This window comes from Pezoporus flaviventris, unplaced genomic scaffold (assembly GCF_033815535.1).
Source record: "Pezoporus flaviventris isolate CSIRO_AGI_PZ_B2104156 unplaced genomic scaffold, CSIRO_AGI_Pfla_v1 ptg000031l, whole genome shotgun sequence".
In the NCBI taxonomy this organism is placed as follows: Eukaryota; Metazoa; Chordata; class Aves; order Psittaciformes; family Psittacidae; genus Pezoporus; species Pezoporus flaviventris.
The window spans coordinates 40,790,097-40,817,519 of NW_026892579.1; the positions used below are offsets into that span (position 1 = coordinate 40,790,097).

Genomic DNA, 27,423 nt, shown 5'->3' on the forward strand with positions numbered 1-27,423 from the left:
ATACATTGAAAGCATTCAACATACCTTTGAGTAATCATCTGATAAAATCTCAAATGTAACCACTAGAGGAGAGAGCAAGAGAAATTTAAGTCAACTAAGTAAGCAAACTTTCTTGCAAACATTGGCATAAATCCTCAAAATATTTACACTCATGCTAACTTTTAGTCATATAAGTATTCCCCACAGGTGTCAATGCATAACTCTGGCACTGTGATATAATCTTTAATTATATAACTCTATTTGCAAAATAACAAGTAGTTTTCTAAAACTTTTGAAACATATGAAGCATCTTGTAATCTCTTTATCGTTCTTTTATACCTGACACGTTCCTCAACACAATGCTCACCTGCGTATTTATTGGCTCAGGGAAGGTCTAATCAAATGGTTTTCAGTAAGTGTGTGGTCCATGGACCTTTAGTAACTCGTCAAAGATGATAAAAAAAAATGACATAAGCTTGGACATACTATGCACAAACTTGCACATGCAATCCTTCTACAGGGTTAGTACTTCCAAAGAGTTTCAATATTAAAAAAAAAAAAAAAAAAAATCACAAATTTGAAAGCTACACTGCTGAAAACTGCAATTTATTGAGCTTTGCCTAGTTTCAAATGAGCTGGGTTGGGAACATTAGGGAGTAGCTCCCTCAGCTAAACTAGTTCCATTTAAATGAGGTAGCTCATTTAAAGTTACCTGAAGTGACTCTATGCTACCTTACAAATTAAACATACTTTCACAGTGTAGTAAGATGCCAGTTCAAAAAAAAAATACTTTAAGCTCTAATTACCAGCAATCATTTACTATTATGACTCCTACTCTTTCGAAGTGGGTCTCACTCTTGCCATACCTTCCTCTCCCCAACCTCTCTGAACCCCTGCTCCACCACTACTCCTCCCCTATGTTGTAGCACCATGCCTTCACCCTACCTGACTCCTTGTAGCCCTGAGGCACAGGGGTAAAAAAACACTCCCCTTTTTCTTACCTAACTCAGTGGTTCTCAATTTTTATTTTTACACTACTTTCACACACAACACAGACCAGTTTCATTTTTCCATAATGATTTAGGACTTCTGCCACTCTATGCTCACCCTTTCATTGCTTTGGTCACCCCCCTATCCCAGTTTTCAACCATCTGTCTTCTAACATCCCAGCCCCCAAACAAAACAAAACAAAAAAACCCAAACACCATTCCTCAAATCTGTGCACCCTAAAACTCAAGAGCCCCAGCAGCTCTGATCTCCTCCCCTAGTCTAACTGCCAGCAGATTCCCCTTTTCCCATTGTCTAGGTGGCTCCTGGCTTTCCTCACCACAGTTGTTCTCTGTTCAAATTAGGAGCAAACAAGGTGTAATTAGATTCTTGGCCATGCTACCATCTATCCTCAAGTACCTTGCTTCCAAGAAAACAAACAAACCAACCAACCAACCAACCCACTCCCAGGAAATGCTCTTTACCCTGTAACTGAGCTTGGGCTCCAGAAAGCAAGCCGTGGGAGCTCATTTCAGGAGCAATGGTGCAACCATAGTGCATTCTACCTTACTGCTTCAAAGGGGAAAGAAGGTAGACCTGGCCATCATCCAGCCATCGTACCCATGTCACAATCCCCACCCCAAACAGAGAACAAGACTTCAGCCTCACTCACACTCTGGGCACCATGCTTACTAGCTGAAGGTAAATCTTACATTCTTCACACCACCCCAAGGGAGGAAAGAATTTTGAAGGAGGAGGAAAAGGGAAAGATACAGAGGTAATGACAAGGTGATGTTTTACTCTAGATTCTTGTATTCCCCCAATGTACATTTTGCCCTCAGCACAGAGATGGAAGTTTCTATTTGAGTACCATCTGAATTACACATTTAAGACATCTTGTGCTAACAGCTATAGCTTATACTAACCTTCAGAATCTAAGCATCTTTCAAATTTCTGGGACAACTGATAGGCATCAAAACAGCGGATTCTTGGCTTGTAAGTTCCTGGAAGAATAATCTGATCTTTAATTAAAAATTTTAACAAAAACATAACATTAAAGCTTATTTTTCTTTCCTTTTTTTTCTCTCTACTGTAATGTTTTATATTACTTTACTGCACTTCAACTGTACGTATTCCAATCTTACCAAAGCCTCTGCGACTGGAAAAACATCTCTCTTAGTAACACAACTCTACAGCCTTGTTTTTTGTCTTTGGTACCTGAAAGCACCCTTCTTGTATGTCAGTTCTTCTGATTAATAGATACATCATACAGAACTGAATAATACCTTCCATTAAGTCTGAAAGACCAAATTTCCTTATGTTATTACTACCTACTGAAGTACTGATGTTTGGATCCTGCTTTGACAAAGTTATAAAATGTAGCATTATCCCCCATTCTTTAAAACAATACTTGACAATGACGTTCAGAAGTTATTTAAAGCAAATTTACAGACAACAAAAATAATGAAGAATTTAGTTTTTAACTGTCATATAAACAGTTTAGGTTTTAATTGTATTATAAACGCCCAGTGGCAGGGGGGTTGGAACTAGATGACTTCAAATGTCCCTTCCTAACAACATCTGTATTCTAAAAAGCAGTTTCACAATACCACTACCAAGACAGCAGTCTATCACATCTGAAGAGTAAGCTTCCAAAACAGTTCAATGTTACTTTCAAAAATGAACTCTTACCAATTCTACCTAAAATACTAAGTCACTCTGCAACAAGGTTTTCTAGCTTTGCTACAGAGAGACACTGTTAACTCACCAACTGCCATAATATACTGTCCATCTCTTGATACCTTAATCTTTGTGCTAACCGTGGGCATTTCAAAGTCTTGAATAAGCTCAATTCTTCTACGGATATCTATTAAAAAAAAAAGTAAGTTGTTGTTTAGGTAGCATGGTTGTACCATATATATATGGAGTATATGGTTTATAAGCTATATGTGTAATTCATCAATCATTCTTCTATACAGTCAAGTAGTCACATAATTCATCCATCATGTTTCTGTAGAATCTACACTTAACATCTGAAATTTAAAACAGTACAGATAATGTGCTGTTCACATAAAGCTATACAAGAAGTTGGAGTAATTATTTATAGTTTTAATTTTGTAGTTTCTAAAATATAAGCTGTGCATAACTTCCCTGTATCAATGAAGTGTCTCCCTCTGGACTTGCACACTATATATGTAACTGAGTATTACAGGGGATCATATGATGGGAAAACTCACCCACATCTTTCTTCTGTAAAGCTCTTTTCTTCCTGTCTGAGAGCCACTGCAAGAAAATACATAAATCAGTCTTGAGCTCATTATTCATAAACAAAACAGAGAATCACTTAAGGTTTATCTGATTTGTAAGTACAAGACATTCAGGCCATTAATGATCTTTTTTTTTTCTCCTTGATTATTTTAAAATTGCCACTGGTATTTTTAATCATTCCACATTAAAAAAAAAATTCCAAAAACTTAGGAACTCGTGGGTTTTAGAGATCTACAGAGTAACACACCTACAGTTACAGATGCACGCACTCAGTCTGCATTCGCAGCTTAAAAATACCTGCAGCTGGTTTCAGTTACCGACCCTTCACCCTCACCACAAGCGCACACGGAGCAGGGGCAGCTCCATGAGCCTCTCGGGCCCAGGCTGCAGCTCAGGCCCAAAGCGTGCAACGCGCTTCTAACCGCTCCCACCCTGGCAGACGGCTGAGGGAGCTCCTGGCCCGGGCCGGCAGCGCGTCCCCCGGCCCACCCTCGCCCCGCCGCCCCTCACCTCCGGGAGGCTCCTGCCGGCGCTGAGGCTATAGACCTTCACCTCGTTGAGGCTGGAGACCTGCATGGCCGCAGCTTTGCCCACCTCTTCCGGGGCGGAGGGGAAGCGGAAGGCGGCTCGCTTCCGTCCCACTGCTGCTTCCGCCGGCGGGAGGGCAGAGCATCCGTGCTCGGGGACGGCGGAAGTCTGGGTTCTCCGGCTGCCACTCTCTCACGGGAATGAAGCAAATCCATGGAGACTTATCTGCCGCCAGTTTCCTGAGCGTTCATTTCTAGCGATCCGGAGGTGCCTGTGGCTCTCCTATTGTTCTCCATCCTGTAACACCTGAAGATGAAGAGCGCTGTCTGTCCGTGAGGCAGGCTGTGGTGCCACTACGGGTGATTAAATCACCAAGGCAGAAGGTGCTTCTGCAGGGTTGGTGGAAGAGGTGAAGGAGGTTAATTTTCTCACCCTACAGCAAACCATGCCCGTTGCCTAAGGAAAGTGATGAATCCAGGGTTTGGTTGATCTGAATCTCACCGGCAAACATAAAAGACCCTTCTATATTGCTTTGTAGCATCACCGTTTAAAGAATAGGCATGCAAAATTCTGACTGTTCCTAGTGTAACTTACAAGAGCAACAGCAAGTATTGGAATAATGTATATCAAATTAACTCAAGAAACAATGAAAGCAACTAAAGTCTCATGCTGAAAGAAGGTAGATTTAGATTATATATTAGGAAAATGAATTTTACTGTGAGACTATGGAACAGGTTGCCCAGAGAAGCTGTGGCTGCCCCATTTGTGGCAGTGTTCAAGGCCAGGTTGGACGGGCCTTGAACAACCTGGTCTAGTGGAAGATGGTCCTGCCCATGGCAGGGGGGTTGGAACTGCATGAGCTTTAAGGTACCTTCCAACCCAAACCATCCTGTGATTCTTTGGTAACTGGTACAAGATGCAAGCTGAAGCTGTTTCAAGTAGGTCTTAACTATAGTATTCCCTGGGTGATATATTGCAACAATGATGATGCCAATATCATAAATCGAAAGAAGACTATTCTAGGTTGTATTAGAGGGCATTGTAGCTGAGATTCGTGAGAGATCAACACACCTAAATATAGTTGCCTGTGCGGATAGTAGATTTATGTCTAAACTCTCGGTTCAGAGCTGAAGCTTCACTTGCCTAAATGTAAATTGTCTAGTGGCATTTGAGATGCTATAAGGCATCAGGACACCTAGATGGGGCTGACCAAGACCTATGGACAACCCGTGCCCTTCTGCAGCAGGAACTGAAGGCCAGTCAAGGTGTGCAAGGACATCTCAAGTGGCACTAGAAGCTCAGGCAGCTCAATCTCATCCCTAGTAAACGCAGCGAAGGAACCCTGAGGAGCAATGTAGCGCGGTAGCCACTAGGTGTCTTCTCCGGGAGGAGATCGATGATTACCGAGTTCTACTGTCTCATTACTTAGACAACCACTGGGACCTGAACTGTGCAGGGGAAGCTTTGAAAAGGCATATTGCTTCCTGTATATAATCACAGAATCATAGAATAGTTAGGGTTGGAAAGGACCTTAAGATCAAGTTCCAACCCCCGTGTCGTGGGCAGGGTCACACTAAACCATGAATCCTTCTTGCATGTATAACGATATACATTTAGATTTTCCATTCAAATTAACATACATGGAGCAGATAGGCATACTGACTACAATGAGCATGACAGAGGGCTCTTTCAGCCACGAGCAGATCATTTTGCTTGCTTATTCTTTCTGTTTCTAGTGTCAGAATTTGCTGTGTGCATTACCTGGTGACAGATAATGTAGTGCAATATTCTGAAATAACGTGGTGATAAGCAAATCAAATGTTGCCTTTACTGATTTTAATGACAGCTAGGCAGTGCTCCATACATACATATGAGTACTAGTTGTCAGGTACATTCACATTAAACAGCATTTCACATTCAGTAAGGAATTCATCAGAAAGGCTCTGCTGCCCTTCACAGTACAGAGAGAGCAAAGAACCAATATTCCAGTATTCTTTAACATAACTAAGAAGTAGATACACAGCTAAGGAATTACGATAAAGAAGCAGTTTATGCACTAATCTTAAAACTACATAGAAAGAATGTTTTCATTTAAATAATATTTTATTATCCATTATCAAGTTATTTAAGAGTTCCTTCATTAAAATATTTTAGACTATAATTTTAAATACCTTGCTACAATAATAATAAAACACATGAGTGGGAAATAGGACTTAAAAGATTCTAAGCAGGCAGAAAAAAAAAACAACCCACACATTACTAGAAGACTAAACAGGTAATGCACGTGATAGATGTATAAATTGTTTTATAGAGAATTACAGCTCTGTGGCTGCTGTTTTGCAAGCTTAAAACAAGATTTCCCATTAGTATCAATGTCATAATTTTCTAGGTAATTAATTTTGGTTATCTGTTTGAGAAATTTCCCTTGGGAGATAACTTCAAGCAGGATATTTCAGTACTCTTAATGGCTGTTTGGAGGCAGAGTTTTCCTCCTTAGTGTGGCATCTGAGAGATGTCACACTAAGAGAGGCAAAGTCACTTAAGGTTCATTTCCTTGATTGATCAAAGGAGGCAGAAAAACACATGATGATCACGAGGGAATTAGACAACTTTGAGATCACATGGCACTGCACACAGGACCAGGAAGGGGAATGGCAGGGGAGACACAAACGGCTGTAGCTGTGTTACCACCAGAGCATGCAGCACACTCTCCATATCCCATGGCAAGTGGTTCCGCATGCTGCTTCCCTCCTCCACCTCCATTACTGTTTCATCCAGCCTGAAAAAAAATGTGTCATGGGGGAAAGAAAGATTAAAAAGTCACAGTAGAACCAGAAAATGTGATAATAGAAAACATTCAATAGGGCATTGTTTAAGCATTAACATCATACTTCCTTGATAATTTTCTACTAAAACATTAAGTAGCATAATATTTTCCATTTTAATATGAGTAATCAAAGCAAATGAGTCCATATGAAAAAATAAGTGACATTGCTCAATAAAAATGTTTAGGAAGGAAATAGTGTATATTGTAGAATCTAGAAATCCAACAATTCTTCAGCTTGGACTTTACCTTATTCACTATAATATCCATGTGTACAGGAGCATCTCCAACAGCCAGCGCCACTGCAGCAAGTAACATTTCTCATGTGTTAACACTAGCGTCAGCTAACACAATTCTATATATAAGATGCTTATGATTAATTAAAAATTAATCATGCTAAGCATTTCCATGGCTTGAGACTGGAGCAAGGATCCAGTGAGAACTGCACTTGAGATGGGAAAGAACTTCCTTGTTAGGGGATGAGGTTTACTATACCTTTCAGATCACTAGTCTGTGGGTAGAAATATATCATGTGCATACCCAAATATCAGCTAATTCTGTTTTCATTATTAAAACATATAGTCTAAGGGAACAAGAAAAAAGGAAGATTTGGCAATAATCGCTATTTATATGAATGCCGTCACACACATCTATGTATTAGTTATTTTGCATAACTTTTGGAAAGTCCTTTTTTGTGTCCTAGGGGACACTATGATTGAAAAGAACTATAATAATCACACTTATGAGCATTGAATGCTAGCCTAGAAAGGAAGAAGAACAAACAAACAAACAAACAAGGCAGGAAAAAACTACCCATAGAATTGTTATTTCAGCTACAAATCTTTTTCTGGAGAGCTTTCAATAGAGACTCTCCTCCTCCACACATGTATTGCTTTTTTTATATCTCACTAAAAATGTTAAAGCAAAGGAAGATGAAGCCTTGGCTAATCTGAAGAGTTCATAAATCTAGAGTCTAAGACCGTGACCTGCACATTAGCTACCTAAAGCATGATTTAAATGGAACAGTTCAAGTCCAAGACTATGATTCAGGATGTCTTCCATCAGCTGCTTCTTTCTAGTGCTGGAGAAGCTTAAACCCATTAGGGGTATTCATTTAATGTTCTTGGAAGTGTCAAGGGCTTTGCTTCTGTGCATGACCAGATCTGCCTGGCACCAGCACTCCCAAACCCTCTCAGTTTAGGACAGATCCTTTGGAAACGCAAAAGCATCCTTCTGTTTAATTTCCTGTGGGGCTTCATTTCCACTTGATATGCAGAAACATGGACAAAAATAAAACAGCAGTAGTGAAGAGATTGCCCTACTGCTGTATGACAGCATAGTGACTAAATCAGGTGGAAAATGAGAACTGCCTGCACGTTCTGGAGAACGTTACTTACTCCACCTGACCTGTGAAATACTCCCAGTATCTTAGCCAAGCTTAAAGGCGACAGAAGGCAAACTCACGACTTAGTAAGGACTAAAATCCACAGCTATATTCTACCACGGAATAAGCATCCACGGGGGAGGAAGAATCACTACCTTGCAGACAGACTCCTGCACAGCTTGAGTGTTTGTTAAATAAAGTAGGTAAGTCCCAAAATGGAGGATCTCCTAAAAGTTTCTTTACTCCAAAACCTTCAGACTTGCTAAAGGAGATCAGCGTTAAATAAAACCAATGGACTCTGCCTTTTGTTGGTTTGTTTTTTTTTTGTTTTTTTTTTTGTTTGTTTGGTTTTTTTGTTTGTTTTTTTTTAATGCGAGTTTAGAAGCAAAAAGGTGGGAAGCTGCAAGAGATGAGAAGCAGCGGGATTTGGAGCCGTTCCCGGCTGCTGGGGGCTGGTCTCACCTGGTGCCCCTGCCCTCTCCGCGCGGAAACGGAGCTTGCACACCCTCACCTCACTTCAGCGTCGATCCAGCGGCTGCCCACCTCGCTCTCCGCTCCGCCCCGCCCCGCCCCATCCCGCCTCACCGAGCATGTCCGTGCCGCTCCGCCGGGAGCCGCCACCACCGGGCTGGCAGCAGCGGGACGGCGCCGGGTGCCGCGCAGGTGAGGCAGCGGGCAGAGCCCCCCCCCCCCCCCCCGGCAGCATTCCCCCCACCGCCGGCAGGGCTCGGGGAGGGGGGCAGCCTCGCACCGCGCCCCTCGGCGCTGCTCCGGTCCCGGGCATAGCCGGGTGCGCGGGAGGCCGGTGCCGCATCTTCGCTTCTGTCCGTCGCACCTGAGAGCAGAGGGTGCCAAGTCGCGGCAGAGCGTCCCAGAGCAGCGGGAGATTCCAGTGTGGCTCTGCGCCTCGCTGTCCTGTCCTGATCTCCTCTGTTAACACCGGTTTAGTTGTCCTCCGAGGATTCTCTGTATTGCCTACCTTGTGCTGATACCGCCTCTGTACACTGCGACCTGCCTTCCTGCCGCTCCTTGCTATCCAGTCTGGGAATTAAAACACATGGGAAAGCAGTATTTCATCTTGCTAGGAGGATCTTTTGCAGCCTATGTGTTCGGCAGAGGTCTTTGCACACCTTGCTTTCACTTTTTCATAGCAGTGTCCAAAAATTTGAAAGAATATTTATCAAGCAGAAACAATCATGTTTGGGGTGTTTAGTGAAGTCTCTGAACTCCACAGGGGGACTGCACATAACAGGGCGAGGAGAATGGAACAGCCTGGGAAGGAAAAGGGGAGGAGAAAAGTTTGTTTTTTCATTCAGAAACTGGATGTAACAACCCTGAGAAAGGAGGAACCACACTCTGTGACATTCTGGAGAAGTTCATGTTCCATGTCAGCCTGAGGCACAGGACTGACTCACTCTCCTGCTGTTTCTGGAAAAATAATCAGAGATCCATCCTAACCCTTTCTGTTCTTAGGGAAGAGCCTGTTTAGTGTGGGGCTCTTTTTAACCACTTACCTGTTTTGTGTTTTTACAGCAACTGGGACTGAAGGGAAAATACTAGATCATGTCGGAGTTCTGGCTAATTTCTGCCCCGGGAGATAAAACAAATCTGCAGGCATGGGAGAGGATGAACACGGTGACGTCTAAATCCAACCTGTCCAGCAACAGCAAATTCCATATTCCGGACTTAAAGGTAAATGAGGAAGCGGTTTTAACCGTGGCTAAATAAATTTGGGTTAAATGTGGGATTTATCAGTTGGGTTAATATGCTGAGAGCAGAAGATTGCATTTGGGGAATGAGTTGTGGTCAGTCAACTGAGAATTGATCAGAAAGAAAAGAAGTCAGTGTCCTTGTGACCTTCACGTTGGAAAGATATACGTACATATGAGGAGCGAAAGTGAGATGAGTCAAATAACTAAACTTCTGTATTCGAGGTGCCATTTGCTCCTGGTTGTGCAAGTCATACAGCATTGTACATCTTGAATCGCTACTGCAAAGGGAGTAGCCAAGTACCTAGAACCATGCTAGTAAGACTACTGACAGAAAACAGTGCTATAATGCACATTACTCCTTGGGAAATGGATGTGTGTGTTTGTTCAGCTACATTATCCAGCTTCATATCAGCATATAAATAGGAAGACTATTAATGCATTATTAATATCTTTGCATTATTTAATCCTATTTTATACGATCTGAACCTTATTTTTATTTCACTTTTGGCTATGAAAAAATCTAAATATACTGCATTAAAGTCAATGGAGCTACACAGGAACTTGGTTCCTTGGGGATTTATCATCACCAATCACTTAACAAAGCTACACTTACTGCATCCAAAATCTGGCTTTAATCCAAAAAGATTGTTAACAGTTATAACTTGAGCTATTCCAATTACATAAGGATGCAAGTAAAAGGGGAGCCTGTGCTTAAGTAATTACTGACAGTCTGGGAATGTTGCTTTTTGCATGTGCCCCTGAGGTTCATGTGATTTTTACCACCTATGGGCCTTACTCAGATTGATGTGAGTCTGTTAATGTTAAAGCACATTAATATTCTGCTAATTTTTCTATGTAAAATTTGTCTCTTCTTCAGCTTGACCCTTCATGGTGTTGAGCTGGCAACATTGTAAGAGAAAGGTTTAGCAATATACTACAATACCATAAGCATGGGACTATGACTGTAACAGAGTCATACAAAAAGCAGATGTTGATATTGGAGGAAAAGGCTTTATGAGAGTCTTGCTATTTGGTAGTAGCAAAGAATGCAGAGACCCCCTTTTGAATAAGTGCTCCTTTCCTCATTTCTCTTGGTACGTCTGATTTGTTTGTATGTATATGGTGTGCATTTCTAGTCACTATTTTATCAGGTTGAAGAGTAGAGTATGCAATTCGATGATACAGAAATGAAAACAGGAAGGAAGACACTGATGTATGCTCCAGAGACTACACATACTTTTTTTCCTTTACTGGAAAAGGTTTCCAGTAGGTCTCGGTAAAAGAATTGCTACTATTTTCCACCAAGTAAATAAGGTTCTGCCCAACTGTTGAATTCACACAAGTTGGTGTCCCTAAGACTGCTAACAGAAGCGTTAGGCAGACTTGTGCATCTTTCACCTACTTCTTATCTTTTGCACAGGTGGGGACACTGGATGCACTTGTTGGTCTGTCAGATGAGTTGGGAAAACTTGATAGCTTTGCTGAAAGGTAAAATAGATCTTATTTACTACCTACAAATGAGAAACAGACGTTGTTTTTATGGGACAGTATGTCCTTGTGTTCACCTCAGTCTGACTCAGTTCAATCTGAACTACACCTGGACTAAAGTGGATCGACTTTAACCCTTTTGTTGGTTGTCATATCAGAAAGAATGATAATTCCTTAAAATTTAGCTGAATTAAGTCTGTGATAGTTTTGTCTGCACAGCAATCTGTTTGAGTGGCAGTGTGAGGGAAGGTGTTTCTCAAAAGGAAACTTCTTATGAGGGTTCTTTATTTATTTTTTAAGAACATTTTTAAGAACACCCCATCCATAAACTTAAATTAATAAAACAGCATTTAGAGAATATGAAGCCTTCCCTGACCTTATTTCACAAGACTAGCTCTGTTGAGCCTTCTGCCCTTTTCAACCAAATACAGGAGTTCTGAAGAGTAAGTTGTTCTAAATGAAATCTGGACCTCTTCCCTCTTAGGCTTTTAAACTTCTTGAAAACCAGAATGTTGACTCTCATTATATCAAACTTATTTATGCAAAGACTCACGTGATCTCATTGTGGCTCATTGCCCAATTTGCCTTTTGGGCCAAACTGACCTGGGTGTTCAAAGAATAGTACATCAGGCTGAGAAAATCTCAGGTTGTAAGACCTGGCACAAAGTAGACTTGTTGTTCAGGCAATGAAAGTATAAGCTGCTGGGAGTTCTGGGTCTTGATAACAGGCATGTTAGTTCTGGGGCTTTTTGCCTTTTTCCCCCAGCCATGAGCGATAAGGATTTGCTTGTCTATGTATGCTAGATACTTTCATAGCTTTTCTCTGGCAGTTGCAAACACACACTGATAGAAACTGCTTACATCTGTGCTAGGCAGTTTGGGTAAAAGTAAGTCTGCTAGAATACATTTCTCCAAAGGATTTTTTACTTTACTAGTATTAGGATGATCACATTTAATCCTTCTGGGTTGTATACAACATTGAACTTTTAAGAATACGACTCATATCTTGAATTAGAAGGGACTCATAAGGATCATAGAGTTCAACTCCCTGCTCCTCAGAGGGCTACCTAAAACTAAACCATTTTTCAGGATTTGTAGCAGGACAGAGCAATTTAATTCATCAAAAATACCAACCCCAAACCCCTTTTCCATTGTGATCCTGCAAAAAACCTGCCACAAATTATTTATAAGCATGTTCAGGCCTCTGGTTCATACTGCAGAGATTCTTCATGAAGCAGGAATGGGGGCAAATTTGGGGAGAGACAACGCCAGAGTGCACCCTATCTGTTCTGACAGAACATGTCTCTACTCAGGGCAACAGATGGGCAAGCAACTGTAGGATCTGGGTTTGAGGACTGCCAAAAATCACACAGAACTGATTTTCAGAAGGACTTAACTAATCCCCAGCTTTCTGAAGAATTAGGACTTCTGAAAGGCTGACTGTAGTATCTGTGTAAGATCACAGGGGGTAGTTTTAAGTGAAATGTCAGTATGAGCTCCCTAGGCTGTCTGGCTCCTTTAGTTACCTATGTCTTGACAACATGGTACAGCTCAATGCCACTTTACTCCACAAGTTGTCCTTTTAATGCCAGTAACAACTCCTACTATAGCCACAAGTAAAGGGGTCAGTGAGGCCCCTGCCCTTAACCTGCTGATTTGAGGACCTTTCCTATTTGTCTTGTTTGCCTGTTAAGCTGGGTAACCAAGAAGAATCAAAAGGTTTTAGAAATAAGAAGAATGTGTAGGAAAATAAGAAAAATTCATTAGAGTAATAACAGAGAATAACCAACACTACTCTGCCATGTCCCACAAGGACATAAAAAGCATTTTGTGTTAAATAAATGCCCAGGGCTATGAGCCTAAACAGTGATTCAGGGGTTAAAATGCCAAGCGCTTGAATGGCATCCAGAGGGCTACAAGCCTATTCAAATGACTGTAGCATTTATGTTCCTGTTCCTCTGAAAGAGCTACCTGCTAAACTGTTGCTGGATAAACACAGCTGCCCATAAAGCCAGGCAGTGCAAACCTGTCAGCGCTGCCTCCTGCCAGGACAGCAGAGAAGGGGCAGGAGTTTGCAGGATCTATTGTTTCCACATACTTTTATTATTTATTTACGCAGGGAGGCAGAGTGTTTTTCCATGTCTCCCTGTGGCAATGTGGAGCTCTCTGAAGCTGACAGTCCCCTCAGTCACCCTTAGCCCGGGGGTTCTCCTGGATGCTTGGTTGGTGGAACATTCTGCAGCAGCATCAGATTGCAGGGCTTCTGCTCCCTGCAGTATTTTGAAGGCCTAGCTGGTGGCAACTTTTAACCCACAGTTAACATTTAAAGAGTGTTAGACCTTTTTCTTTTTTCCTTTTTTATTTTTCATTTTTTAAAGTAATGGGATTGCAGCAATTCCAAAAGCAAAATATGCGAGTCTTCCAAGCCATAATAATAGGCTAAATGGAGTTATTCTCTTTACAGGTTTTTATTACTACTTCTCAAGGCAGTTTAGCTGAAACCCTTTCCCTTTATAATGCATTATTTGAGGATGATATTTGCTCAAGGTCTCATTTAAGGGCAGAGGTTTAAGGGCTGGATGTGAAAGCTGCTTGCTGGTGGATGTCACAGTAGGTGATGGGGCTTCTACAGAGATCTGATTCCTCTCACTTGCCTCAGACATCAGTGGTGCACAGTGTGTGTGTTCTGTCTTTGTGTGAGGAATGTATTGGATGAGTGAATCCCACTTACATTTCATGGCATGCAAGGCACAGAAATTAAGCCAGGACTGGAGAATGTTTCTCTGTCCCAGTGTATACATACATTCTGGCTGTGCCCTGCTGCAGGGACCTAGCCTGGGCAGCTGTGACTGTCAGGTGCATGAGAGCACATACCTGTCCCACTATTTATACTTGTGGAGAGAGACCAGAGCTAACTGTCTCCCAGCTATCAGGTTAGCCACCAGCTGCACTCCACAGTAATGAAAGCAGTTCAGCTCCCTGGGAAAAGCTGCTGGGTTGTACCCCTTTTTTTGGCTACTTTCTCTGTAATGTCTTTATCCTCCTGCTATACTGATTTTACCAACTGGGCTGGAGTCCTGTCTTGTTCCAAGTTCCTTTGGCTTCCTGAACATTGTGAAGGAGCCAAAAACCAGCTGTGTCTGCAAGCTGAATATTGCAGAAGTGCTTGGCAAGACCACAGCTGATGGGGAAGCTTGATGTGGACCCTTCACTGTCCCTGCAGACTGCTCACAGCGAGGGACTCTGTTCAAATCACTGCTCTGAATCAGGCAGAAGGAGGTTTTGAATCTAATTCTCCCACACCTTAAAGGAGTGTCTTGTCTACCATGATAAAGAGAGGAAGAGTCCCCTAAAGAAGAGGAGTAAGAAGGAACTTCTCGCTGTCCGTCAAGGGAACACTGTAATTTTCCAGAGTACTTTGTAAGAACCTTATCTCAGCAAGTCCTAGGGGTTTATTTAGCGTCCCACAGAACAGATATTCAGCCTGTATGTTGCCTGTATGTTGCCTCTTGTTCCTCCATCACCTTTGGCACTTTAAAGGTGGGTTTCTTCCTTTCTGGTTTCTGCTGAATATCATGAGTGTACAGAAGACTGAATCTTGATCTTCTGGAAATTTAGAGCATAGTGGAAATGATACTGCCTGTTTGTTTGCAGAGATCAGTGTATTTAGAAATAAGGCATTTAGTTCTGCAATATGCTATAGATGGTTTATCTTAATTTGAATTTCAAATTAACCTGCCTTGCTTTAGAAGTGTTTTGTTTGGACATCTCCATGTTTATCAGATCATTGTGGCAACCTTTTTTATAATCATTTCTTCACTAACAAATCTTCTCTTTTTACATGTCAGCGTAATAAAGAAAATAGTCCAGTACATAGGAGAAGTTATGGAGGACTCAAAAGATAAAGTGCAGGAAAATCTTCTGGCCAATGGAGGTAGGTTCTGTGAATATGGTTTTTTTGTTTGCTTCAGAAAATGAACATGTGGCATTCAAACACACACACCTTAGAAAGGACAACCACTGCAACATTTTTAAAGAACACATCTCGCCCTCCTATTTTTCTCAAAGGTAGCAGAAGCTCTATCCGGCACCAATTTTGCTTCCAGGGCAGTGTTCAGCACTGGTACTGAACCGATTCCTAACACCAGAGCTGAGGAGTGAAGAGGAAAGCAGGAGACATCTTTCTGCACTTCTAAAATGACCTAGCAGCTTCCTGTGCCCTGTATGGGCTTGATCTCTTACAGGCAGCTAAATCTCATTTTGTATGGCTGCACGACATCTGTCAGTGGTCTGGCAGCGATTTGCCTTCCCTCCTGCAGTGCTGGGATAGGTCATGTTGTTGACCGTGGATTTCTGACATCACAGCTGGCTGTGGGGCAACAGATCCAAAAGATGGAGCTGGGGCTGCACTCACAAGGTTGTGCTAGAGGCTGGCAGGACATACAGGTGCTACTCCTCTTAGGAGGAAATGTCCTTCAGTGTAGTCCTGTCCTTGCTGCCTGCGGTAGTGTGGCAGAGAAGAGCAGGCAGTGACAGCAGGGGCACTTCTGACATGCCAAAGGGCTGTGGGAGCCTATTACCTTCCAGTATGCCCCCCTACATCATCTCTAAGTAGTCAGTGCAGTGTTTTTATAACCTCCATGAAGTAATTTTCCCTGCTTGTTATCTAGTATGGTACTCAAGGCCATAAAGAGAACCTGTGTCATGGACAAAATTAACATTGAGAAATTGACAGTTGCTAGACCTCACCACACTCAATTAGACAACGAGTATGTTTCAGAGCAAATTCCGCCCCAGCTATCCTGGAAAAGTACAAAATTGCATTTGTTACAGGTGCTAATAACAGGCCTGTAGAGTGATGCTTTTACATGAGCTAAGAATGCACACTCCATCTCCCTTTGACTGTCTCCAGTGTTGTACTTCAGACCCATATGAGTAAATGATGGGGAGGAAGTTCTGTTAGAAATCTCCTCCTCGTATGACATAAGACTGACATTTGATGAGTGCAACTCTTTGCCAAATATGATAATCTCACTTACTGTGTTTCAGGACTAAAGGATAAAATGAAATGCCTCAAAAGTATGTTGAGGATTGATGATTGCTGTGTTGTTACAAGCATGCATCTGTGTGTACTAGTGCTAGAGAAAAGTCTTGGTCTGGTTGTAGAGATACAGTGATCAGGTTACGATGGATTTCTCAAGTAACAACCTCGTAGCTTGATCACGATATCCCTATGACTTGAGAAACAACAGGTTTCGCTTATTTCCTTTGTTTCCTCTTTTTACACCAGTTTCTTTCCCTATTAACTCTGCATAGAAGGATATGAAAATTATTTGTATGTTACTAATTTCTGTATTCTATCTGGATTTGGTCATTCAAACAACTCATACTAAACTGAGCCATTAACTTTTCCAAGGTTATCTATTATTACTATTATCTTAAAAAATTGAGTCAACTTTATTATATGGGGACTCCTCTAAAATACTCCAGTGTCATTCTTTATCAACAACAGCAACTTTGCTGTATGAATTCTTCCTCCTCCCCTTTCTGGTCAGCAAAAGGACCCTAAAGTTGAAGACTTCCTCAAGGTCATGAAATCAGAAACAGAACTATAAGACATGACTTCATGCTGCATAGTCCTGGTTCAGACTATTACACTGTTCCAACTCAAACTTTGGTTTAAGTCACCCTATACAAGTTTTCTGATTTTAGCTCAGTTGTATGTAATCCTGACAACAGTTTGGTCCAGGGCCTGATGAAGATGGTGGCCGTGTGTCTAACAATGGTTTGGTTAGATTTGTGTGAAGAAAAATTCGAAGTACGAGAAAATACAGCACTTTAAGTGAACACCCCCCCTACTTTCCAGTGGGCAATGGTCAGAAGCAGCTGTGTGGAGATGTCTCTCTTATGTGTGTTTGTGTAATAAAGGGAATTTTAGTATATCACCACAGCAGGAAATGCTTTCTTGCTCATGACAATAAAAATTGTGAAATGTAGGTAAAGATTTTCTTCAAAGATTTGCATCAAATTATCTTCCATTTATAGTAATGTTAAACCCAAAGGATTTTTAAGACTTGGTAAGTGGTGAAATAACTCCATTCTTTACAATGAGCTCAAAACAAAGCAAAATGGGAAGCATAACAATTTTGAGTAATTGTTTTGAAGGGAATGTGTTTAACATTGCCTCTTAGAGCTGGATGAGTAAATTAGACTTATCAGAGATTCATGCTGTGGGGTTTCTGGGAAGCTGTGGAGGCACTGGGGCAGCTAGGAAGCATCTCCCCTGTATGGGTAACTATGTGAAGTCTTCTAGGTGTGACTTGACAGGTTCCGTATGTGACTGGTGTCATTCCAGGAGCATCAGAGTGCTTGGACTGTGTGGCATTTTAAGCTCAGCTCTGCCAGTGTGTTCACAGAGGTTTGTGCCATCCCCAAGATGAGCCTGCTGAACTGAACTTCACCAGAGCCAGCACACTGCTCAGGAGTAAACTTGTAAAGCAGGCTGAGAACTCGTGCTTAACTGTCTAACATTTAAATTCTGCTGAGATTCAAGGAATGCAAGGATAGAAAGGGCATGTGTAGGTCTTCACGGAACTTTCATATCTCCTCAGCTATAAATAGGTCAGTGTCTGTCTTTAAAGAACCTGTGAATACACTGTTCCTCCACTCAGCCCTGTAATACCATGTTCTTTGCAGTTTTCATTCTTATCCAATTCAGCAAAGCCTAAGCAAGAAAGCCTAGAAGAGAGGCAGCAGGATGAAATCCTTGTGTCACATACCCTGTGCTGGAAATGTTCTGTGAACTTTGTGGCTCAAGTATTTTTTTTACCTCCCTGCCTTTTGCCCAGAGACCATGAGTAAGCTCTGCCAGAGAACCACATGCACAGGGGCTTCGTGATAGCTCTTCCTGCCTGCTGCAGTCATGCCCCCTTCCCACACCCTCCCTGTGCAGGAGAAATTGCTTATTCCCAATCCCACATTAACAGGAAGGGCTAGATCTTTGCCTTATGTCTCCTGTCACCTCCCTACCCCTTGATGTAGCTGAGGTTTACACAGCTGTAGTTTTAGAAGGAGGGGAAGAGCACTATTGTACCAGTAGTCTCTGCCTCCCAGGCAGTTTATCCCCTCCTAAGAAGCCTATTTCCTCCTAGCATAAGACTTTCCGTGCTTTGGAAATCTAATAGGGTAAACTGACTCTGTTGTGGGGTGAGAGAAGCCCATGGAAAGGATAGTGCTCTCCTGCCAAAGGTATTCAGTATCACATGAGACAGGGTAGTAACCTCAGCCTTTCAGTATGGCAGTTACACAACTTTTCACATTCCTCATGCATCTTGGTTCATAAAGTTTTCCCCACACCCTCAAAATCCATCCCACAAGAAACTGCTCAAACCTTGATGTGGGACTAAATTAACTCCGGACAAGGCAGCAAAGAGCAATGAGCATCAGTATGCCCCTCCTTTTACTTGGTGCCTTAAGCTTGTTTTGTTCCCCATTTCCCCAGAGCATTCTCCATGTTTGCCCTCCTGGTGTGGAAGGAAGCCCACCCTCTAGGTGACATTTCCTCTGGCCTCTTTGCCTACTGCCTTACTCTGGACTCTGTAACCTGCCCCTGTGCTTGTTGTGGCAGGATGTGTGGCTTTTTCCCATCCCATAAAGCGGACCAAGAACACTATGTAGGGGTGTGTTTGGCATCCCAAAGACTCTCAGGACTCAGGTAAAGAGCTCTCTGATTTCATGAGCTGCTAGAGAAGAATTCCTTATTTGGTACCATAATGTACCAAGCCTTAATATTTTTTCACGTTAAGGAAGCTTGGTGTTCAAAGTGAAACACCATGATCCTCTTCTGAGAGCTGGGTGTCATGATGTGTCATTTCCCCTCAATTCTGGGAAGAAGCCATGGCTCCCAGGGTCTGAGGGTGCCTTGTTTTGGGGGACTGCATGCACAGGGCCTTGCTGTGAGTTTCTGAGTTGGATGTTGTGACTGGATTTATCCATTTAGAGAAATACTATACAGCTTTGTGTGAGATGGTGAGCTCTGTGTGCAAAACTAATGAGGAATTTCTTGTCACACCTGAATTTGATTTCTAGGGAGTGCTTGACTGAATCACAGAGAAGTGGCAGCAGCTACGCTCTTAATACCTTTGATCGAACTCTCACCAACCTGGAGTATTATTGCTGGTCTTGGGCACAAAATATTTTTCTGATAGCCCTTGCCAGGATTAAATTCAGGCATATTGCAATAATCTAGATTGAGGTTACATGAGGCTGTTTCTCCTGTGAAGAAGAATGGCTGCACATTGCTGTGTCCTGCTGATACAGCCAATTTTACAGTAACACTTGTTCTCTACTGTTAGGTGTGATGAAGAAAAGATTTCTGGTTCAACTTCTAAGTTCAGGGATGTTTGGAAAGATTATTAGATCTGATGTATGATCTGTGAAGATTTGATCTGGGTCAAATTTATGTGAGGACTCAGAGGTGGGCTTCTGGTTCACTCCCATCTCTAATGTTAATCAAAGCTGTGCTTAGGCTATAGCTGGGGACTTCTACCCAAACTTTGATCTGCCATCTGGTAAGTGATCTGCTTTCATGCATCTCTTTGCATTTTCAGTTGACCTAATTAGCTACCTGACACGGTTTGAGTGGGACATGGCCAAATACCCCATAAAGCAGCCGCTGAAGAATATATCAGAAGCATTAGCAAAGGTAAATTGTACTCCAGTTTTTAAGAAGATATCAGCATGGGTAAGCATGTCTTTTGGCAGTTTCTGGTCCCTTCTCTCAGGGCAGTCAGTGAGAGCTTTGCCTTTGGTTTGGGCAGGAACAGGCTCAGAAGCCTGCACTGAAGCAGTTGATATTATTGTAATTTATACTGTAATTATAATGGTATGTATATTTACACCTATCTCATCTATAAGCATATGGCACTTTATCAGATTTACTAGAGTACATTGACACACTTTCTGCACTTTAATCCCCTCCGTTATAACATTTTATTGTTTTTATCTTCTGCCATGTTATTCTCCATTTTGGAGTTCTTTTGTGAGATTGTTGGCCTGGCATTAGAGACGTGCTGCAGGCTGGTTGAATGATTTACACTATCAGTCCGTTCACGAAGGAGCGATGTGTTGTTCAATATAGGTAAGAAACAAAACCGTGAACTTGCTCCTTAGGTACAGCTGTAGCACACAGGGCAACAGCTAACTGAACCCGGCTTTCTGCAGAGGGCTTTGCCACAGGGGACCTCTGACACCAGCTCCCCCCTGGCCACAATGAGGCGCGTTTATGTGGGGCTGACAGCCATGTCCTTGTGTTGAAGCGCAGAGGGAGCAGGAGTGGGCAAGGACAATGCCTTGAGCACTGAGTTGACTCTCTCTTTACTTTGTTTTAGCAAGTGACACAGATAGAAGCAGACCTAAAGACCCGATCAGCCGCATACAACAACATTAAAGGAAATTTGCAGAGCCTGGAGAAAAAAACTGTGTAAGTACAGCACATGGTGTTTGCATATGGAACACTGCATGTCTGAACTGAGAACAGTGCATGCTCACACCCACTTCTGTGCAATGGACCATGTGTGTGCTGCTGAGAGCCGTTCTCTGTCTTGCTTGTTCCTATCCCTCACCAGCAGCACACACACTTATATTTTAGTTTCATTCTGTTGGTCCAGGTAATGCCCTATCAGAGCTTTCCAAATGCTCTCTCTCCTGTCTTCAAATGTTTATGGTCTTTACCTATGGCAGTGCTGATACCTGGAGTTTTTTTTTTTCAGGGTATCACTAGGGAGAATAGTAAATTCCAGGAAGTAGTAAATTTAAAGCAATTTAGATGATGCTGAGCAAGCCCTCGCTCAACACATGCTCGTATCTGCCACTGCTTTCTACTCAGGCTCCTTGGACACAGGTCCTCACCTTCCTGGCACTGCAGGAACTGCTGTCCTTCAGGGAGACCTGCTCAACATAGGACTGCAGTGCCCATGAGGGTCAACAGAACTGTATCACAGTTGCGTCTTCTCTCTCTGCTGAGTTCCTGTGTGCATGCCTCACCACCACCAGCACGCACCACTGGCCTGTGCTTCCAGCTTGGTATAATTAATTAATTAATTAATATTTAGACTGGCACAGAAAACCTCAAACCCAAACCTAGTGGGTTTGGTCCTTCTTCACTCCTCATGGCTTCCCTCCCTGGCACTTGGAAGGAGTGCCTGCCAGCCATGCCTAGCCAGCCCCAGCCACTGACACATCCTAGGTGTGCAGCACTGGTAGGACTTCATGTGATCAGGTGGGCTTAGACTCTGAAGAGACCCCCTCCTGCAGGTCCCACCTTGCATGAGACTGCTGCTCCCTCTGTCCTTCACCTGGAGGGAGGTATCTCTGCATGCTTGTCCACAGCAATGCAGGTTTGCCAGGGTTTGATGGCTTAGGTCCATTGCTTACCCTGACTGAAGTGTGGTCACAGAGGGAAAGAAGGTGCCTCCTGTAAGACGCAGCAGTGACTGGGAGCAGACTGGTAACTTCAGATGTGCACTTCCCAAGCAGCTGCACCCTTACTGTAGAAACAATAGTAGCAGAATGGTGTCATTTCACCTAAAGGGCATAAACTATCTTAGTGCTAGTCACCAATATTCTGTCATTAGTATTAGTTGCCTTTTTATTCTTTCTAGTTGCAGTAAAAATAACTAAATGGCCATTTTAGAAGTGTAGACACTTTCTTCCTGGCCTTCTTCAACCTTGATATGGTTGATTGATGGCTTGGCTTCGCGAGCGAAGATTCGGGACAGGCTTTACCCACGCTTACTACAAGCACAATGACCAAGGGCATGTGGGATATGCAAATCTGGTTGGAAAAAAGGCTGCTTAGGCAATCAGGAAGTGTCTGACCAAGACTGTCAACTCTTGAGCAATCTCGAGGGACCCATGCGCTGGTCTGTTCACATGCAAGGTTGGATCTGCAGCTTCCCATGCTGTTTAGATGGGAAGCTGTCACCTGCCGTTTAGACCCTCGCCCGCCCATACAGACAAGTGAGAGTGAGCCCTTCCAGCCTGCGCAGTGGATTTTTTGGGTGAGGGCAGCGTGCGCAGAACTGGCCCCACCCTTTACACCTGAGGTTTAACTGCCATGGCCTAGTTAGCTAGGATGGTGACAGCAAAGTCCACAGGTCGTAGGTTTGGTTAGAGTGTCCTTCTCTTCGATGGAAGACCTTACGAGGCTAGACGAGCTCCATCAGACCGGGTTTGAAGATAGGAGTTTTCCTTCTCCTATGAGGAAGGCCTGTCTTCGCTAATGAAGATTCAGGAAGGGCTTTAACACACACACATTCTGAACAAGACTGTCATCTCCTGGGTCAATCTCGAATGACTGATGACACAACAGCACAACATCAAGCGTCTAGGTGGGATTCTGTCTTAGAGGCGTTCAGTCATAAACCCGCAGATGGTAGCCTCGCGCCAGTGGCTCCTCAGCCAAGCACACGCACCAGGGGTCTGAACCTGCGGTTCCTCTTGTACTGAGCAGGATTACTACTGCAACAACCCTGATATATGGTATTATCAACTACACCCACAGCTCAGTGCCTCCACTATGCTGCTGCTGGGCTCCTGCTAGTGTTATTTTTTATTTGTCTTCTTCGCCATAGGGGAAATCTGCTGACTCGGACCCTAGCAGACATTGTGCATAAAGAAGACTTTGTTCTGAACTCCGAGTATCTTATCACGCTGCTCGTCGTGGTGCCAAAGTAAGGCAATAGTGCGCTCGTATGTGCTCGATGTGGTGTTGAGTTTCAGGCCAAAGCACCGGATCCAGGCGATACTGGATCAGGTTGAGGCAGGTCATCAGCACTCTGGCTGGGGCAGAGGTAGAGCTGTTAGCAAAGGGGAAAGAATGGTTTCTGCTAAGCGTAGTGCTGGCACAAAAGAAAGAGGCAAAGATGTCTCCAAACTCACAGCAGGACAGAATCGGGATGTAGGTTTTTAATGGTTACGCAGTGGGTTCCCAAACAGCCTCCTGGTAGGAGGCTTGTAGGGGTGTCCTGGAGCAAAGGACGTTGTGTGGCAGCCTGGAAGTATGTGCCAAAAGCTACGTTCTTCCCACCATCAGCTTCTTGCTTCAGGCCCTTCCTCATGCCAAGAGCCAAAGTGACAACTGGGGTGCAGCGCAGAAGGAAATATCTCTCTAGTTCATGACTAGGAGAGGAAAGGATAGGAGAGGCTTAATGTATCTTAATCACATAACCCAGCATGAAGAGCTCCAACATTTCTATTCTAAAACATTAGCTTAATTAACTATATTTATCAATACCTTTGCTTGCCATAATATGGTATGTGTTTTCCATGCTTTGTTTTGTGTTGCTCAAAGGTCAAGCTACGTACAGTGGCAGAAGACCTATGAATCCCTCTCCGATATGGTAGTACCTCGCTCCACCAAGTAAGTGAAATTCCAAGTTACAGTCCCTGTTGGTTTCAGAAATCTCTGCCATATTTCAGCCCCTCACATTGCTGGATCCTGGAAGGAATCATTTGTCTAATGCATGGGCTCCATTTGAACATAGAGATTTACCCAATCTCATTCTCAGTTGGAATCTGAAATTACTCTGTTGAAGTGAAGTGCAGATGAAAGAAAAAAAAAAATCATCCATGTTTTGTTTACAATTAGTTTATTGTTCCCTTTTCCCATTATCTTGTTCTTTCTACTTTCGACCAGGGCCTTTTGTTTTTTGTGTAGAATTGCCAAACAATTTGTTACAGTAATCCAGGCATAATTCAGACATATGCAATCACATACAACCTTACGGAAAGTACTTTTCACAAAGATCAAACACTATCTTTGCATCTTTAATTGTTTCCTGCTGTAGAACAGGATAATTCAGTGTACTGTCATTTGCATAAACTTTTCCTTTCACCTGGAGTAAAAAAATCCTTCCTAGGAATTAAATATTCCACTGCTCAGCTCACACAGACCATGAGGTCCAATCCAGGGGAACAAGAGGTGACAGTGCTGTTATCTGAAATAGAAGAGGCGCAAAGCACAGAGAAAGAAGAAAGGTGTTTGTTACTGCCTGTCTCAAAAACGCAAATACATGGGAAATGGCGAATGTTACCAGGAAGCACAAAAAAATCAGGCAGGCAGAATGTGTGTGTTCTGCGATGGGTTCACGAACTTAACTCATGGGAGTTTTACATTGGAGGTGGCGTGGCCAGTGCTAATGAAGTTTTTGTTTCCTATTTTGTTCAGATCAGTTCTTGAAAAGCAGGGTGGTGTTCAGCAGCATAAATGAAAAAAACTCTGAAATAGGAAGGTAAAGAGGCGCAGGGGATTTGCTGTATCAAACCACAACAGTGATTTCCCTCCTGCAGAATGATTGCTGAGGATGCAGAGGGAGGACTCTTCACGGTGACCCTATTTAAAAAAGTGATGGATGACTTCAAGGCCAAAGCCAGGGAAAACAGGTAAGAAGCACTGATTGCTAGGCAGGGCAGGCTGCAGCAGACAGGTGGTAAGGGTAAGATTGCTCTGTGTGCAGTTTACCGAAATCACCACTGGGTTTGGGACTTCTTCACTGGTCGGGCTGCTCCGGCCCTAAAGCCTCTGAGAAGGCAGGGTGGGAAGGGGCTGTGGCAGCAGAATCACTGACCCTGTTCTTTAAGTACCAAACTACAGATCCTGGAATTGTCCTTCCTGCTCTCATGCTAAGACAGCAGGAAGCTTGCTTTCTTGGAGTGACTTCAACTCCTACCCTCCACCCACTTTAACTCGTTAAATGGCTAGCAACTTTGAAACACCCTGTACTTGCTTCTCTAGGTGAGTGTGCATATTGCTTGGGCTATGGCTTGTGAGAGCGAATGTCATTTGATTATAGGTTCATGGTTCGAGAATTTTATTTTGATGAGAAGGAACTGAAATGTGAAAAGGAAGAGCTGATGAAATTAGCTTCTGATAAGAAACAACAATATGTAAGTAGCACATCAACTTGGTGGCCCACGTAACGACATCCTTTGCTACTGGCATGCCTAAGCACCTCACTCAGAAATGGCTTTATGGTTCCAGCAGACTCCTGGGAGCTCCATTTAGTCCATATGACTGAGGCACAGGACAGATAGCATGCTTTTCCTGAGGTCACCCAAGGTTCTGATAAACTGGAAACCACTAACAAGCCACCTGACAATTATCTCAGCAGCCCATGATGGCTGAAGTGGGATTAGCTATGGAGTTGCTTCACAGAGCAAGGGGATCACAACGCTGTTGTATCTGTTCTCATAGGGCCCATTGTTGCGCTGGCTGAAAGTGAACTTCAGCGAAGCATTTGTAGCCTGGATCCATGTGAAAGCCTTGAGGGTTTTCGTTGAATCTGTCCTGAGGTAAGTAGGAAAACACGCAGTGCTGGCAGAGATTCCTGTAGAAGTCAAAACATACAGCTCTCTTCCTGGGGTAGGTCTTTGTGGGAGGGAACATCCCTTACACACCTTGTGCCAGGGGTTCACAGGAGACGACAGATGACCACAAAAAAGGTGACGTTCAAAGTTGATAAAAAACAGTTCTGCGGGGGCAGTTTCAAGGAAGTGGAAACCAGAAAGACACTGTTTAGTTGAGTTTTGGCATCAAAAAGGAAATGCTTTCAGGTAGAGGCAAAACACCACCACTGAGGTTGTTTCTGCAGTGCAACATCAGCTAGCATGCCAGGAGGCCGAGGGGGGAGAAGGGAAGGAGCAGAAAGGTGTGCCTCTGCCCAAGAGATGATCACATATGTTGATATGTTCCAAGGTATGGCCTCCCTGTGAATTTCCAAGCAATGCTGCTGCAGCCAAACAGGAAGTCTGTAAAACGGCTGAGAGATGTCCTGAATGTGGTCTTCAAACACCTGGATGAAGTTGCAGCAGCAAGTATAATGGATGTATGTATGTATTTGGACTTCAAGTGCACATGCTGTAGCTTGCGCCAGTTTAGCCAGATGAATACTTCCGTTGCCCAGGTGCTAGGGAACACATCTCCGCGCACCCTGCAGTGCTGCTGGATACAGATGGTTACAGATTAGATTAGAGTAACAGGCTCAGATTACAACAGAAATGCATAGATTGCTTACATTTTCTGTTGAAGCATCTGATGTTTATAGCCACTGGACTGAAATAGATCTGCTTAATTATGTTCAGATCAACACAAAGCAAGAAAATTAATCCAGAACCAAATACTGGGGCTGTGACACCTCTATCCCCTGAAAAAGGCTGTCATTGATCAAATACCTCAGTTTAAACCTTCAGCAGCACTCACTTTCTCCCTTTCCATAACTTGACTGTACAGTCAATTCAGGATACACCACTAGGCATTAGAACAGCCTAAAACCAGCAAGTGCAGGATTCGCAGTGCAGGAAGGGAGGAGAAAGAACTGGGTTGCTCTAGAGCTGAAGCACGCAACAGTGCTACTACACATGCTCATAAAGCTGCAACCAAGCCTGACTTCTCAATGCTAACCTTCATTAGGCAGCCCAAAACCACCAAACAACCCCCAGATTCTCAGTGGCAAATTCCCCACTTTTAGCACAGCAAATGTAAAACTCCATTCCACCTGTGGAAAAGGGCATAAAAGCAAATCATTGTAGCTTGGAACTGTGCAAGCTTGTTTCTGCAGCTAAATCACATTGCTTCCTTTTGCAGCCTGGCATGGACATCCCTGGTTTACAACTGAGTAACCAAGAATACTATCCTTATGTCTACTTTAAAGTGGACCTCAGTCTTCTTGACAGCAGCTAAAGAAATTGGCTCAAGCTTCGTCTATTAATTTTCAACCCTAATGTTGCTGTAAAACAATCCTTAGCTACTGAAATTCAAATGCAGATGCTGTAACAGGATAATTGCATAAGATCTTCCCACCTTTTGCAGTAACTTCTACGGTGACTTAAATATGAACATCTCGTAGTTTTACAAAAACATATTTCAGAGGCAGGAGGTACTATAGTAGTATTTATTATTTTTGGTAAGTTACAAAGATGGTATATCTACTGGACTTGAAATAAAGCAATTTAAAAAGTGTGGTGGCTAATGGATCTACCAGGTGTATACAGTCCTTATCTTCTAAGAAAGCAAACTTAAAAAAAACACAACAAAAAAAAACAGAAAACCTAAAAAGCATCAGAGCAAACCTCAAAGTTTAATTTTTTCAAAAATAAAAGCTTAAGAAAAGAGAGCCTCAGAATTGCTGTGGAACTTACTGTAGAATGACTTCTAGTCCCAAGTACTCCTCAGTTTAGTTTTTGCCAGGACCTTT

The 27,423-nt window shown here is 43.0% G+C and overlaps 2 protein-coding genes across 2 annotated transcripts in view; one reads left to right on the forward strand and one right to left on the reverse strand.

Moving 5' to 3' along the window:
* Positions 1-3,891, reverse strand: part of NOL10 (nucleolar protein 10) — a 53,509-nt gene extending 49,618 nt beyond the window's left edge. Inside the window, exons 1-5 of the mRNA XM_061460812.1 lie at positions 3,745-3,891; positions 3,204-3,249; positions 2,735-2,833; positions 1,893-1,970; positions 25-62 (exon numbers count right to left, since the gene is read on the reverse strand). Coding sequence (XP_061316796.1) covers positions 25-62; positions 1,893-1,970; positions 2,735-2,833; positions 3,204-3,249; positions 3,745-3,810 — 327 coding nt within the window. The 5' untranslated portion in view covers positions 3,811-3,891. The remainder of the gene's footprint in view (positions 1-24; positions 63-1,892; positions 1,971-2,734; positions 2,834-3,203; positions 3,250-3,744) is intronic.
* Positions 3,892-9,320: 5,429 nt separating this feature from the next.
* Positions 9,321-27,188, forward strand: ATP6V1C2 (ATPase H+ transporting V1 subunit C2). Its single transcript, XM_061460805.1, has 12 exons — positions 9,321-9,662; positions 11,103-11,170; positions 15,019-15,104; positions 19,780-19,874; positions 20,560-20,651; positions 22,804-22,902; positions 23,523-23,591; positions 24,521-24,613; positions 25,024-25,117; positions 25,425-25,522; positions 25,926-26,055; positions 26,814-27,188. Exons 1-12 carry the CDS (start codon positions 9,534-9,536, stop codon positions 26,907-26,909), a joined length of 1,149 nt encoding a protein of 382 aa, XP_061316789.1. The 5' UTR covers positions 9,321-9,533; the 3' UTR covers positions 26,910-27,188.
* The last annotated feature ends 235 nt before the right edge of the window (positions 27,189-27,423 follow it).

Bases quoted from the DNA above. Each gene is read 5' to 3' on its own strand.
- ATP6V1C2 (XM_061460805.1), top strand. From the start codon at position 9,534: ATGTCGGAGTTCTGGCTAATTTCTGCCCCGGGAGATAAAACAAATCTG. The intron at 20,652-22,803 runs GTAAGTACAGCA...TCTTCGCCATAG, and splicing joins AGCCTGGAGAAAAAAACTGT to GGGAAATCTGCTGACTCGGA. The intron at 22,903-23,522 runs GTAAGGCAATAG...TGTTGCTCAAAG, and splicing joins CTGCTCGTCGTGGTGCCAAA to GTCAAGCTACGTACAGTGGC.